This window comes from Stegostoma tigrinum, chromosome 3, assembly GCF_030684315.1.
Source record: "Stegostoma tigrinum isolate sSteTig4 chromosome 3, sSteTig4.hap1, whole genome shotgun sequence".
Lineage (NCBI taxonomy): Eukaryota > Metazoa > Chordata > Chondrichthyes > Orectolobiformes > Stegostomatidae > Stegostoma > Stegostoma tigrinum.
Genome location: NC_081356.1, coordinates 84,794,828 through 84,810,378, shown reverse-complemented (window position 1 = coordinate 84,810,378; position 15,551 = coordinate 84,794,828). Strand labels below are relative to the sequence as shown.

Below are 15,551 nucleotides of genomic sequence, written 5' to 3'. Positions count from 1 at the left end.
TGTTATCAGATTTCTCCATATTTAAACATATGAAATATAAGTGCACTTCATGTTTAAACAAATATATTCATGCAGATAGTAAATGCACACATGCCTTATGGTGTCTGGCCCATATCAAAAAATGCCAGTGCAAAAGTTTGACGGGGAACAGGAAAAGGTTTTATTTTAACACTTGTCTGTCAATGTTGTTAGAAAATGAAAAGTCTAAATATGTGTTTAGTGGTTAGATCAGATTCACGAACGGAATGTTTCTGCACTGACCTAATTCCAGTAAAATAACTTTGTGCTGACCAACTTTCCCCAAATGGTTTGATAACAGAAGCAATATGCATTCAAAAGGCTAAGAGTTCAAATCTCTGGCCTGCTTACTACTAAACTTAAATGGATATTTTGTTTTAGTTCTGGTTAGATTGTTTGACACATGGAAGTAAGACATCAATCATTTCAAAGGGGCTGGAGGTTACCCAAACTATTCATGACTCCAACTGAAATGTAACTCCAGTAAACCACTAAAAGACTAGATTGACAGAATACTGAAAAAGGCATAGCCCAGAATATTGTGGACACAATTTTCCACTCCTCACAGCGTGGAAGAAAGTGGCAGGAAGTGCAAGTGATTGGGAGGGTCAGGCCCATCATCCCAGTACCTAAGAAAGCACGCGCCGTGTGCCTTAATGACTACCGCTCAGTGGCTCTGACCTTCATAATCATGAAATGCTTTGAGAAGCTGGTCATGGCCCACATCGACTCGAGTCTCCTAGCCTGCCTTGAACCCCTGCAATTTGCCTACTAATGTACCAGATCCACAGAGGATGCCATATACCTCACTCTGTACTCATCGCTGGAACACCTGGACAATGAGGACACCTACATCAGACTCCTGCGCATTGACTACAGCTCCGCCTTCAACACCATTACCTCCTCCAGCCTGATTTCAAAACTCCCAGACCTAGATCTCAGCTCTACCCTCTGCAACTGGAACCTCAGCTTCCTGACCCATAGACTGCAATCAGTGAGGATAGGTAACTACACCTCCCCCACAATAACATTCAACACTGGAGCAGCACCCCCCACCCCTGCCCAGGATACATTCTCAGATCCCTACTGTATTCCCTGTAGCCAAATTCCAAACAAACACCATTTACAAGTTTGCTGATGACACCACCCTGGTAGGCTGAATAACAAACAACCATGAATCAAAACACAGAAAAGGGATACAGGGCTTGGTGTTGTGGTACAACGATAAAAACCTCACTTTCAATGTTGGCAGAACTTGAGAACTGATCATTGACTTTAGAAATAAAGGAGAAGAACACGCTTACATCTACATCAATGGAGCAGAAGGTGAGAGGGTTGAGAGTGTCAAGTTCCTAGGAGCGACAATAACCGACAAACTGACCTGGACCTCCCACATAAATGCGATGTCAAGAAGGCATAATGCCTCTTCATCCTCATGCAGCTCAGGAAATTTGGTATGTCCATGAGGACCCTCACTAAATTTTACAGCTGCACCATAGAAAGCATAAGGTCAGCTGCATAACAGCCTAGTGCAGCAACTGCTCTGCCCCGGGGCCATGAGAAACTAGATGGTGGTGTGCACAGCCCAGATTATCACAGAAGCCAACCTTCATCCATGGACTCTATTTACATGGCTTGTCACTGCAGGAAGGCTGCCAACATCATCAAAGACCCAGAGATAAGGGTCTAGGCCCGAAACGTCAGTTTTTGTGCTCCTGAGATGCTGCTTGGCCTGCTGTGTTCATCCAGCTTCACACTTTGTTACCATCAAAGACCCATCCCACTCCAGTAATGCGCCCCTAAACCTCTTCCATCAGGCAGAAGAATACTGAAGCTTGAATACATGCACCAGCAGTTTCAAAACAGCTTCTTCCCTGCCGTTGTTAGACTGTTTAAGAATATGGGATTGGGAAATAATAGCCATTACGGAAACTTGGCTGAGGGATAGACAAGGTGAGCATTTCAATGTTCCCGGTTTTAGATGTTATCGGAAGGATAGGAAAGGAGGCATGAAATGGAGGAGGGGGGAGAGGAATGGTGGCATTTTTGATTAAGGAATGCATTACTGCTATAACTAGGGAAGATATTTCAGAAAAATTGTCCAGTGAAAATATACGGGCAGAAATTACAAATAAGAAATGGAAGATCACTTTGAAGGGATTGCACTACAGGCCTCCCCAAATAGTGAGGGAAATTGAGAAACAAATATGTAGGGAGATCTCAGAGACATGTAAGCATCATAAGGTTGTAATAATGGGCGGGTTTTGATTTTCCAAACATTGACTGGAGCTACCATTGTGTTAAAGGTTTGGATGGTAACAAATTTGTCAAAAGTGCTCAAGAAAATTTTCTTTACCAATATGTGAATGCTACTACTAGGGAAGATGCAAAACTAGACTTTCTTTTGGGCAATAAGATAGGGCAGGTAACTGAAAAAAAAGTGGGGTAACATTTTGGATCTAGTGATCATAATTTTACTAGTTTCAGAATGGATATGGAAAAGGATAAGTCTTCCATAAAAGTTAAAGTTTTTAATTGGAGTAAGGCAAAGTTTAACTGTATGAGACAAAAATGCTCAAAAGTTGATTCGAGTAGACCGTTCACAGGTAAAAGGATGTCTGACAAGTGGGAGGTTTTCAAGAGTGTGATGATGAGAGTTCAGAGGCATTTTGTTCCTGTTAGAATAAAGGGTGAGGCTGGTAAGACTAAAGAACAAAGGATGAATAAATATATTGAGCTTCAAGTCAAGAATAAAAGAGAATATTTTAGTTATAGACAACTTGGTTCAGTTGAAGATCTTCATCATACAAGTGTAGGGGCATTTTTAAGAGAGAAATCAGAAAGGTAAAGAGGGGATATGAGATAGTATTGGCAGGTAAGGTTAAGGATAATCTAAAGAAATTCCACAAATACATTAAGAGCAAGAGGGTAACTAGAGAAAGGATAGGGCCTCTGAAAGAGCAAGGTGGTTATTTTTGTGTTGAATCCAAGGAAATGGGAGGGATACTGAATGAATATTTCATGTCAGTTTGTACTGAGGAGAAAGAAATGGAGTCTAGAGAATGCAGAGACATAAACTTCAATATTTTAAAAACAGTTCATATTACAGATGAGGAAGTTCAGGAGCTCTTAGAGAATATAAAGGTGAATAAATCTCCGGGACTTGATCTAATGTATCCCAGAATGTTGTAGGAAGGGAGGAAATTCTGAGACCCTTTGCAGAAATATTGGCATTATCTATAATTATGGGGTAAGGTGTCTGATGACTGGAGGGTGGCTAATGCTGAATTTTTGTTGAAGAAAGGTTGTAAGAAGAAACCAGGGAACAATAGATCTGTGAGTCTGGCTTCGCTTGTGAGTGAATTGTTGGAGGTGATTATAACAGATAGGATTTATGGACATTTAGGGAGCCAAACATTGATTAGGGACATTCAGCATGGTTTTGTGTGAGGAAATTCGTGTCTTACAAACTTGACTGCATTTTTTGAGGAAGTTACCAAAAAGGTTGATGATGGCAGTCCAGTAGACATTGTTTATTTGAATTTTAGGGAAATCTTTGACAAGTTTCCACATGGCTGACTAATTATTAATGTTAGGTGAGATGGGATTTAGGGTAACATACCAATTGGATACATAACTGACTTAACAGCTAGAGACAAAAAGTAACGGTGGATTGTTGCTTTTCGGACTGGAGGCCTGTGACCAGCAGTGTTCCACAGGGATAATGGGAACTGCAGATGCTGGAGAATCCAAGATAACAAAGTGTTGAGCTGGATGAACACAGCAGGCCAAGCAGCATCTTAGAAGCACAAAAGCTGATATTTTGGGCCGAGACCCTTCATCAGAAAAGGGGCAGGGGGAGACGGTTCTGAAATAAATAGAGAGAGAGGGGGAGGTGGATCGAAGGTAGACAAAGGAGAAGATAGGTGGAGAGGAGACAGACAATTCAAAGAGGCGGGGATGGAGCCAGTAGAGGTGAGTGTAGGTGGGGCGGTAGGGAGGGGATAGGTCAGTCCGGGCAGAACAGACAGGTCAAGGGGGCGGGTTGAGGTTAGTAGGTAGAAAATGCAGAAAAACCAAGCAGAGGCTTGGAGACCACTTTGCAGAACACCTCCGCTCGGTTCGCAATAAACAACTGCACCTCCCAGTCGTGAACCATTTCAATGCCCCCTCGCATTCCTCAGACGACATGTCCATCCTGGGCCACCTGCAGTGCCACAATGATGGCACCCGAAGGTTGCAGGAACAGCAACTCATATTCCGCTTGGGAACCCTGCAGCCCAATGGTATCAATGTGGATTTCACAAGCTTCAAAATCTCCCCTCCCCCCACTACATTCCAAAACCAGCCCAGCTCGTCCCCGCTTCCCTAACCTGTTCTTCCTCTCACCTATCCCCACCTCAAGCCGCACCTCCATTTCCTACCTACTAACCTCATTCCGCCCCCTTGACCTGTCCGCCCTCCCCAGACTGACCTATCCCCTCCCTACCTCCCCACCTATACTCTCCTCTACAGGCTCCATCCCTGCCTCTTTGAATTGTCTGTCTCCTCTCCACCTATCTTCTCCTCTATCCACCCTCGATCCACCTCCCCCTCTCTCCCTATTTATTTCAGAACCCTCTCCCCCTCCTCTTTTTCTGAAGAAGGGTCTAGGCCCGAAACATCAGCTTTTGTGCTCCTAACATGCTGCTTGGCCTGCTGTGTTCATCCAGCTCCATACTTTGTTATCTCATGTTCCACAGGGATTGGTTCTGGGTCCTCTTTTGCTTGTCATTTATAGAAATGATTTGGATGAGAATATAGAAAGCATGGTTAATAAGTTTGCTGATGACACCAAAATTGGTGGCATTTTAGATGAAGAAGGTTTTCTAAGATTACAAAGGATCTTGATCAAATGGGTCAGTGCTCTGAAAAATGGATAAATGTGATGTATTGCACTTTGGTACTACAAATAAGGGTAGGGCTTTTACAATTAATGGTAGGGCCTTGGGTAGTGTTGTAGAACAGAGGGGCCTAGGGGTGTAGGTATATAATTCTTTCAAGTTAGTGTCACATATAGACAGGACCATTGAAAAGGCATTTGGCAAACTAGACTTCATTGCTCAGTCCTTTGAGTATAGGATTTGGGATGCTATGTTGGGGCTTTTACAGGATATTGGCGAAGCACTTTCTGGAATGCTGTGTCCAGTTCTTGTCGCCCAGTTATAGGAAGGATATTATCAAGTTGGAGCGGGTTCAGAAGAGATTTACCAGGATGTTGCAAGGTATGGAAGGTTTGAGTTATGACAAAAGGCTGGATAGGCTGGGATTTCTTTCACTATAGCGTAGGAGGTTGAGATATAACCTGATAAAAGTTTATGAAATAATGAAAGGAACAGATAGAGTTGATCGTAGTTGACTTTTCCCTAAGATGGGGAATTTCAAGACTAGGGGGCACATTTTTAACGTGAGAGGAGAGAGATTTCAAAAAGGCATATGAGGCAATTCTTTTACACAGAGGGTGGTTCATGTGTGGAATGAACTTCCTGATGAAGTCGTGGATGAGTACACAATTACAACATTTAAAAGACATTTGGATGGATATATGAGAAGTTTTAAATGGATATGGGCCAGGAGCAGGAAGGTGGGACTAGTTTAGTTTGGGGTTATGTTTGGCATAGACTTGTTAGACTGAAGGCTCTGTTTCTATGCTATATGACTCTATGGTTCAAATGAATAGACTCTCTAACTTCAAATAATGCTGACCTTGCTAATGTTGATCTTGTCTAGCTCATGTCCTATGCAGTGTGACCTGTCACCCTCACTCTGTCCAAATTGCTTTTAACGCTATGGTCTGTATGTCCTTGCTTACTATGATCTGCCTGTACTGCTCGCAAACAAAGCTTTTCACTGTGCTTAGGTACATGTGACAATGAATCAAATCAATTCAATCAGGGGAGGTACTCGCTCATTTCTCATCACCTCAGCAATTCAATATTGGGTAAGAAGGTCCATAGGCAACCTTCATGACTAAGACCCTTAAGTGGTCAATTAATGCCCACTTAAGGGCTTCAACCCACCTCTCAATGCAACATGCACCCATGACTGCCCCCTCCATACCAGTCTGGATGCCGGTGGACTTCTTCACGGCTGCACAGCCAGGGGCTCCAGCAATGTCCTTCAGCTGCTCAAGGCTACCAAGGCTACAAGCAGCTTCTGGCGGGATGTCACAGGAGGATGGTGAGACTCCTGCTTGGACAAGAAGCTCACTGGACGGCACTGAAGTACTGATTTGGTGTTGGACCCAGCAAGCTTTCCCATTGGTGAGGGGAAGGAGTCAATCGCCTTGAAGTCACCTCCCCACAAAACTTACTGCATAGAGCCCTAAATCCTGTTGTTTATTTCTTAAAGGAAAGTGATCCAAAATGCCACATGGTACAGATGGATAAAATGTAGCAAGGTCCTTTGGCAGTGCCATAGGGTCTGCAACATTTATTCAGAAAACAAAACATTGTTGATTCAAATATTCCTCCATTGACCATTTCCGGGGAATCTGGCAGCAAGAACTTTGGAAATAGAGATCTTATAACATTGAGCTGAACCTTGTGTAGAGTAAAATATAACAACCAAAAAAGTAAACAATGTTTCTGCTGGGGACATTTGTACTGCACATTGGGTAAGTAAATTTAGCATTGATAGTAAAATTAGATCCTTGTTAAAAATCATAGAACATTGAACAGCAAGCATAGAACATGGCACAGAACAGGCCCTCGATCCACGATGTCGTGCCGACCTATTATCCTATGAAGATCAAACTACCCTGCATACCCTACATTTTACTATCCTCCATGAGCAGCTTAAAAGTCTTTAATGTATCTGACTCCACTACCACTGCCGGCAGCACATTCTACGCACCCACCCACTCTCTGCGTAAAGATGCATTGTCAGTTTTAGATCTTCATGTTCCTCTCTGAAGTTAAAACATGGGGAAAGATTTGACTATTTTTGTGTATTTTGAATATTTTTTGACCTCTGTAAGTGATGAAGAGCCTGTTGGTATTCACTGTCTACAGGTTTATAGCTGGTGATTGACCAAAATGGAAGTCAGACAGGAGTCACTGCATTCGCAAGGAGAGAAATAAAGAAGACTTTTTAAAAATACTTTTGTTAGTTCTATTGAGTCTCTTGCCTAACCAAAACAAAAAGAATTATGGATGCTGGAAATCAGAGCCAAAGCAGAAATTGCTAGAAAAACTCAGCTGGTCTGGCAGCATCTGTGGTAAGAAGGCTGAGTTAACATTTTGGGTCCAGTGACCTGACATCAGAACTGAGATTCTCAGATCTACTGAGTTAGTCGCTTGTCTCGCAGGAATAAGAGTGGGCCATGAAGCCCCTTGAGTCTGTTGCAACACCGGTGGGAAAGCATAATTCATGGTCATCCTGTACCTCAACTTCAAGAAGCTGCTTTTACTTTACAATATCTTCATATTCTAACAGGATTCTCAGACTTGAACATTTCAATTAAGCCAGCAATTTATGGGAGCAAAGAGTAAAGGATTTCCTGATTTCACTCTTTAACAGCTGTCAGATATCAGATAGATTCCAGCCAATGGTAATAAAGTTCTAGTTATCCACCTAAGCTTGTTAGGATCACACCCATTATGTCTGCAAACAGGTGTGACATTGTTTTCACTATGGGTGTACGCTTGGAATAATTCCCAAAGTGGCCTAGTGATACCACACAGTGTTTATAAAGCTGATCTCCACATGAAACCATAACTTAAAGACTGGTGCAGGACACAGTTTGAGTTGTTAGAACATGTAAAATCATCAAAGCAATTTGCTGTAAGATTTCCTGAGTAACTGGGAAAGCTGTATTAAAAGCACTGCAGCAGGAATCTGAACAAAAATTTAAAAGGTGATATTTGTCCTGCGTTGGTTTCCTGCAAGTGCCAATTTCTTAAAGTGGTTCATTCCGTTGGTTAAATTGCTAACCAGGAAATCATCTAGGAGCCAAGATAAACCACTGTATATCACCTGAGGAATTTAGTATGCATTCATGTCAAAACAGCCCTCAAGGTAGTACTGTAAGTCTAAAACAAAGCAAATATCACTGCTCTTGTATGTCAACAGTAACAAGAGCTCCAAAAAGTTAGTTTCACTTTGATACAGAACTGCCTTTTACAGTAATTTCAATTTCTGACTTTTCTTGTGAATATTCTTTTGGCCAGGCTGTTTAGGCCTGCGGTGATGTTCTTAGCACAGCTTCAAATCCTTGCAAGCCCAAAAGCCCACTCCCCTTGTTGACCCTTTACCCCCACCCAGCATTATTTTCATGGAACGGTAATTCCTAGCAGCATCGACCACGTCATACTACTTAATAAACAAATACTAGTAAAATTCTATACCAAGCAATACTGAACTGAAAGAATCAGTATAGAGCAATTATTCTCTTTGACTTCAATAAGGGTGGAATGCTGTGTTTCTGGCAGGCACAGGCCAAATTCAACAAACAGTTTCAAAAGGTGCAATATCAGAAGCTAATAAGGTGCAATATCAGAGGTTATTGAGAAAATAAAAGCTCATGGTGTAAGGGATAACAAATTGACAGGAACAGAAGCATGGCTGATTAACAGAAGGAGAGACAAGCATAAATGAGTCTTTTTCGGATTGGTGAGATGTAACAAGAAGTGTGCCACAGGGATCAATGCCAGGACCTCAACTATTTACTACTTATATCAAAGATATGAAGGTACAGAGACTATGCTCGCCAAATTTGCTGATGAAACAAGCGTATGTAGAAAAGTAGATTGTGAAGAGTACGTAAGGTTACAAAAGAAAATAGATGTGAAAAATGAGTATACAAAGATCTGGAAACTGAAGCATTATGTGGGAAAATGTAAGATTCCCTGTTTTGGGAGAAAGAATAAAACATAATTATATTATTTAAGTGGTGAGCAATTACAGAGTTCTGAAGTGCAAAGATATCTAGTTGTCCAGGTGCATGAATCACAAAAGAGTGGCACGCAGGTTCAGCAAGTAGTTAGCAAAGCTAATTGAAAGTTGTCATTTATTCTGAGGGATATTGAGTACAAAAAGAGGAGTTGTTCTTCACTTTTACACAGCACTGGTAACACAACATGTGGTATAATAGCAGTCACATTACTTAATGAAGGATGCAAATATGTTGGAAGCAGTTCAGGGAAGGTTTACTCGTCCAATACTTGGTATGGTCAGATTGTCTTACGAGGCAGGGCTGAGCAAACGAGGCTGTATCCACTGGAGTTCAGAACAGAAAGACGTGATTGATTGAAACAATTAGTTCCTGAGTGTATCTCAACAAGATGTTTTTGGAGAGACATTTCCTTTTATAAGGGAATTAGGAGTCAATGTTTAAAAATAAAGTTGACTATTTCTAACAGATGTGGAGCAAAACAATTTCTCAAAAGGTCAATGACTCTTTGGAACTCTCTTCCTGGCAAAGAGAGTGGCGAAAGCATCGAAGTGATGAAATATCATTGGGAGTAAGCAAGAATGTGAAATTGAGGTTACAATCATAACAATCATGATTGTATTGAATGGCAGAGCAGGCTCAAGGAGCTGTGTACTATGTTCTCTGAAAGTGTTCCAGGTTTCGTATAGACCTACGAGGTCCAAATACTGCATGATAATAAAATGTGAGGCTGGATGAACACAGCAGGCCCAGCAGCATCTCAGGAGCACAAAATGCTGCAGTCAGTTTCAGAATCAGGAGTCAGTGCATTAGCATGCAGGTTGGTGCAGAACATCGACATGACCTCAGCTGCACTGCCAAAAGAATTTTCACTGCATGTCTGGCTCTTGGCCAGTATTTTTTATTGTCATATATCCACAAGTAAACCTTGTGAGATGGTTGTAATTTGACATTAGGGAAAGGTCTCAGTGTCCAATCTGGGTGCAGAATCAGGGCACAGCATCTGATAAGAATGAAGCTATTTGTTCGGCTGCTAACTATTACCACAAAGGAACTCATTGGAACCAAAGATTCAGAACAGTTCTCTATTTTGCCAGCTGGGAAGTACAAAACCAAAACACCCAATTTCCTGATGCAGAAGTGAAGAATGGCAAAACATACGGATGAAAGGAAAGCTTCCCATCTGACAGCCCACAAAACAGCAGCATTCCAGAGACACAGCAATGCAGTACAATGATTCATTGCATTTTCCACTAACCAGAGGATGTGACACAATATTGAGAAGTTGTCAGGGCCAGAGGAAGCCAGGTATGGTAAGACTACAATCCTCCACTCCAAAACATCCCAACCTTGTTTCAAGTTGAAAGAAGAGGAATGCACATCACAAAATGTTTCCTTACCTACTGTTTCAAGTTAACAGCTGTTCTGTGCAACAAGTGAAAATTTTCTTTCAGAAATCTGCATACTTTGTATGGATGGTCAAACATCACACAGAGACCCCTCCTTGAAACCAATAATGCAAGTCAGGACGGCACCCCGTGAGATAGGATGCCCATTGCTAACCAACTGCAGAGCAGCTCCGGCAGGATGGGTTTTCTATCTTCAATGCTCAGGTATCATGACCTGCCTCCTTGACAGAAAACTATTACCAAGTTTCTGAGCAGATGTTCAGAGTTAAGATTTGGAGGTTGCACGTAGTCTTGCAAGGTAAGCATTAGAATTCGTAGAGCAGCTGCTTTTCTCTGAATGACCTTGACCTGATCGTGTATGATATCAAAATGGCATCACAATAGTAAAAGGAACTTATTCAGGAAGAATATATTTTGGGACTTAGACTTTGACCAGGAATAACTGTGTACTTTGGCTAGAATGTGAGTGAGGGGATGGAGGGGTAGTGGGAAGCAGTGTGGATTGGCACAATTTCTGACTGGAATAGATGAAGCCGACAGGTTTTAGCTTCAAAGTTTCTGGAGACAGAGGTCCAGTTGTGGGAGCAGTGGTGGTTTCTTCCACTGCTTTGCTGCTGTGCAGACCTGCCCTTTGCTCACTACCAATTGTACCACAGGCACTCTCACTGGAGGGCTGTTGTACCCATATCATTAACATGGACATGGGTATTTTCAGACAGGACCCTCCATCTTTCTTAAGGACATCCTGCTTCCATTTCCAGTTACGGCCAATGTTCACCCTGCAAGTGGCAGTTTAGAAGTATGCATCCCAACTTCCTGTCCTCAGATGTCAGACTTGCCCCAGCTATTCCACCAGCCCCTCATTATCAATGATAACTGTCAGTGAGGTTGACATCAATCCTGTTCCCACCATGAAAGCTCTCCCAGAACTAGAAAAGGATAACAAAGAAAGCACACTTCACCAAGGCAAAGAGTAACTGAGGCATTCCCAATTGATCTTTCTTGCATAGTGAATTCTCGAATTACCAGGGTTCCTTCAAAGTAACTCCTGCAATTAAATTGAGCAAACAAAATAGCCCCAAAAATATTCTGCAGAAGATAAGTGTGATGAATTGACAGACCTATTATTATGATGTAAAATATTTAAAAACTGAAACTTGTTACCACAATTGTTTAGTCTCTGACCCATGCTTCCACAAGACACTGATCCTTCAGCAGAAAGAAAAATGCATTATAAGGCGTTTACCTCTCAGATATTCTGTACACGTGGCTTCGCTGGTTTGTTTACATTCTTCCTTATTTTCCTCTGTCGTTAGCTTTGACTGGTCTTTGTTCACTTTACTAGGGAGCATGGGCTGCTGGGAGCTCTTACTCAATGTGTGATGTTTCTTTGGCATTGCTTGGGGAAAGCCAAACATAAACAGAGACGAGAAGAACAGTAGTCCAGCACAAAGGAGGAAACCAGCCCACCATGCACCAATCCACCGAGGGTCATCTGGTGTAATGTCCAATTTTGCTGAAAGAGAAAGGAAGGATAATATTTAGCACAGGAGATTATGCCAGCAAATTAGCATGCAGCTTGTTTTACGGGTGAAAAAACAGCTCCTTTGAAGCCCATAGAGTGAATGGATGGAAACCAAACAATTCTCCAGGTGTGCCAATTATGTCAGAACTATTCCATTAATCAGCCTTAATTTACGATAATTACCAAATCCCAGATTGAGTTAAGTGACAGCGCAGAACTCCTTCAGGGTCACTACAATTACTTGCCAATGTACTTTACAGGTTATTGTTTTGCTCAACCATGGAGTATCAATTAGATCCTTGGCAGACGTAACAAGGGACTGTTTTGGAAACTGATGTTGGCCCTGCCGGAACAAATTTCATTTACTCTATAAGCCATGTTATAAATCACACTGGTGTGTATGTGATTCATGTAAATGTCACTCCTCCATCTGAGGGCTAAAAGGAAACACTGGCAATTTCTACATATGACTTGACATAATATAATTTTAAGTTGCTATGGAAAGCTCAGTAAAGTTCAGTAATCTTTTGAAAATTAAATAAGCAATCAAAAAATGATTTAATGCACTAACAAGTTGACAGAAATACAATGATGTCTGGCCACCATTTACCCCTTACTCAAGCACTGCTGGAACAAGACACATCTACCAAAGTTTTTCATTTGCATTTGTACTCGCAAGAGTACCATTGATAAGAGGAACAACATTTTTATACTGTATGAAAAGACAGTGCTCATCAGTTGGCAAGTAGACTCTGATTTGTTGAGACATCATAATATAGAATGCACCCATTAGATAATGACTGACAATTAACTCAAGTTTTGTTGAAATGTAATACAGGCAGGTTGACTCTGATTCGTCAAGGCATTACCCTGAGAAATAAATAGGTTCTCAACTATTATGTTAAGTTGAAAAAGCTTCAATGTATATACATGTTTTTTCTGCCTGCAAGGAATAGGCTCCCATGTTTAAATATATGTAGCTTCCTACATCCACAAGTACATATTTTGAGCCCATTCTCTTCCTCACTTGTCAGGATTATAGAATACATATAGCTCTCATTTCTAAGGGTTATGGCAGAACAAATCTGAATCAACTTGCTTGGTTTAAATCTAACCAAAACCTGGCAGTTAACTGTCAGTCATCATCCAATTGGTGTATTCTCCCTATCAATATGTTTGCCAATCAAATCTACTTGCTAATCTATAAAAAACACTCTTCTCATACAGTCTAAATATGTTATGTCTCTTTCTATTGGTATGTTTGCAAATGCCTGAGTGAAAAATGAGAAAATTTAAGCGCCTTATCTCAGCACTATTCAAGTTCTGCATGTTCTGATGATTTTTTTCTCTAGTTGTCATTTTTTCTTGATCTATTTTCTTCTCTGCCTTCTTGCAATAGGAACTCTTTAACTTCTAAGTTGGATCTGTCAGGAAGTCAAGGCCCACTCCAGAGTCATGAGGCCATAATTCAGCTTCATACTTCAGTGAGTGCTGTAATAAGAAACAGTATTCACAGGGGGTGTTAGATTGAGACCCTGCTTTTCATCTCAGGTGGCTGCAAAGATCAAATAGAACAAGCTAAAATAAGAACCAGGGAATTCTTCTGTTGGTAACCAAGTGTGAAGCTGGATGAACACAGTAGGCCAAGCAGCATCTTAGGAGCACAAAAGCCCCTCTCCCTATTTATTTCAGAATCCTCCAAACCCCACCTCTTTCTCCGTTACATTGATGACTGTATCGGCGCCGCCTCTTGTTTCCAAGCAGAGCTCGAACAGTTCATCCACTTCACCAACACCTTCCACCCCAACCTCAAGTTCACCTGGGCCATCTCCAACACATCCCTCACCTTCCTGGACCTCTCTATCTCAATGGTATCAATGTGGACTTCACAAGCTTCAAAATCTCCCGCTCCCCCACTGCATCCCTAAACCAGCCCAGCTTGTCCCCGCCTCCCTAACCTGTTCTTCCTCTCACCTATCCCCTCCTCCCACCTCAAGCTGCACCTCCATTTTCTACCTGCTAACCTCATCCCGCCTCCTTGACCTGTCCGTCTTCCCTGGACTGACCTATCCCCTCCCTACCTCCCCACCTATACTCTCCTGTCCACCTATCTTCTTTTCTCTCCATCCTCGGTCCGCCTCTCCTCTGTCCCTATTTATTCCAGAACCCTCTCCCCATCCCCCTTTTCTGATGAAGGGTCTAGGCCCGAAACGTCAGCTTTTGTGCTCCTAAGATGCTGCTTGGCCTGCTGTGTTCATCCAGCTTCACACTTTGTTATCTCGGATTCTCCAGCATCTGCAGTTCCCATTATCTCTGATCACAATTCTTCTGTTAGCTTGGCCGATCTCTGCTCCTCAACCAATATCAACCAAAGATATGATCTGCTCCTTTATCACTGTTGTTTGTGGGATCTTGCTCTACACCAATTGGCTACAAGTGTTTCCTAATTACACCAGTAACAACAATTCAATGAATAATTGTTTGATTATAAAGAGTTTGTCACATTCTGAGGCTGTGGTAGGTGCTGCATATATGGAAGTTCTTTTCTTTGCCATCCCGTTTTGCCTATAGGACAAAATGACAGGCAATAACAGACTCTCTTACTAAGTCATGCGGATCACGAATTTTCTCTCAGAACTCTAATAAAGCTTATTTTGAACCAGTTCTCAGGAGATATTGAAGCATGTACCAACTTAAGCACCAAAGGTTATTCCTTCACCTTAGATGTCCACTGAGGGCGCCAGCTGTGAAAATCTGGCTTGGAACCATGTAATAACATCAGTGCAAGGAAAATGCATCTTTATATAACATCTCGTCAAATCTAAAGAATATTTCAAACCATTTCACACAAAGTATTTGCTGTGTTTTCTGTGATGATGCTTTCTCTTCACAGCACAATCTGTCTAGCAGATTCTGACAAAAGATAAGATGTCACTACATTTCCCACAAGTTCAGGGAAGGGAGCATCCTGGCAGTTAACAAATGCATGTTTATTTTTTGATGAATTCATACAGCAGCAATACTTTGCACAACAGTGTGATTTACTCTTTACATCACAGTTCATTTTGCAATGTTTAAGACTGACCTGTGTCAATGAAGATAGCGTCCACATAAATTGTTGTAAACAAGGAACCCAGCATAAATCCAAATGCAGGACCAAACAGCATGGTAGTGAACAAGACACCTGTAAAAGGATAAAAAAAATTAGAAGTTATCAAGGATCAAAACAACAAGTACTATTACAGACAGTACAGTTTTGGAGAGAGTTCTTAGGACACATTTTCAAAAACAACTTTTGCAATTCTATTCCAATTCTGTCAAAACGTCTGTAAATAAGACAGGAATTTAACGACCCCCCCCCAAGGAAAGTTTGGAAAATGAGACGCATTTAATCAGGCTGGTAGGTCTAGGTAGGAATCCAACAACTTCCTGCCTCAATTCCAACTTAGTTTGGAGCAGAAATACGATGGGTGACTTTCTTACTCTGCCATCAATTGGGGTCCTTAGTCTTTAAACTGCTCACTGATGCTCAATTTAAGTTTTTTCATGCCCACTGAGTTCCTGAGCTCACTATAGCCTTGGTCCGATCATTATAGCCTTGGCACAAGTATGCATGAAAGAGCTGACCTCAAGAAGTGATGGTGCAGGTGACTAACCTTGACATTAG

At 41.7% G+C, this 15,551-nt stretch overlaps 1 protein-coding gene across 3 annotated transcripts in view; it reads right to left on the bottom strand.

Annotated features, from left to right (window-relative positions):
- LOC125451253 (solute carrier organic anion transporter family member 3A1-like) overlaps positions 1-15,551 on the bottom strand; it is a 312,267-nt gene that overhangs the window by 80,996 nt on the left and 215,720 nt on the right. For all 3 annotated transcript variants that reach the window (XM_059644724.1, XM_048528183.2, XM_059644725.1), the window contains 2 exons: positions 14,970-15,068; positions 11,606-11,875 (listed from right to left, as the gene is read on the bottom strand). In XM_059644724.1, the coding sequence (XP_059500707.1) occupies positions 11,606-11,875; positions 14,970-15,068 (369 nt within the window). The remainder of the gene's footprint in view (positions 1-11,605; positions 11,876-14,969; positions 15,069-15,551) is intronic.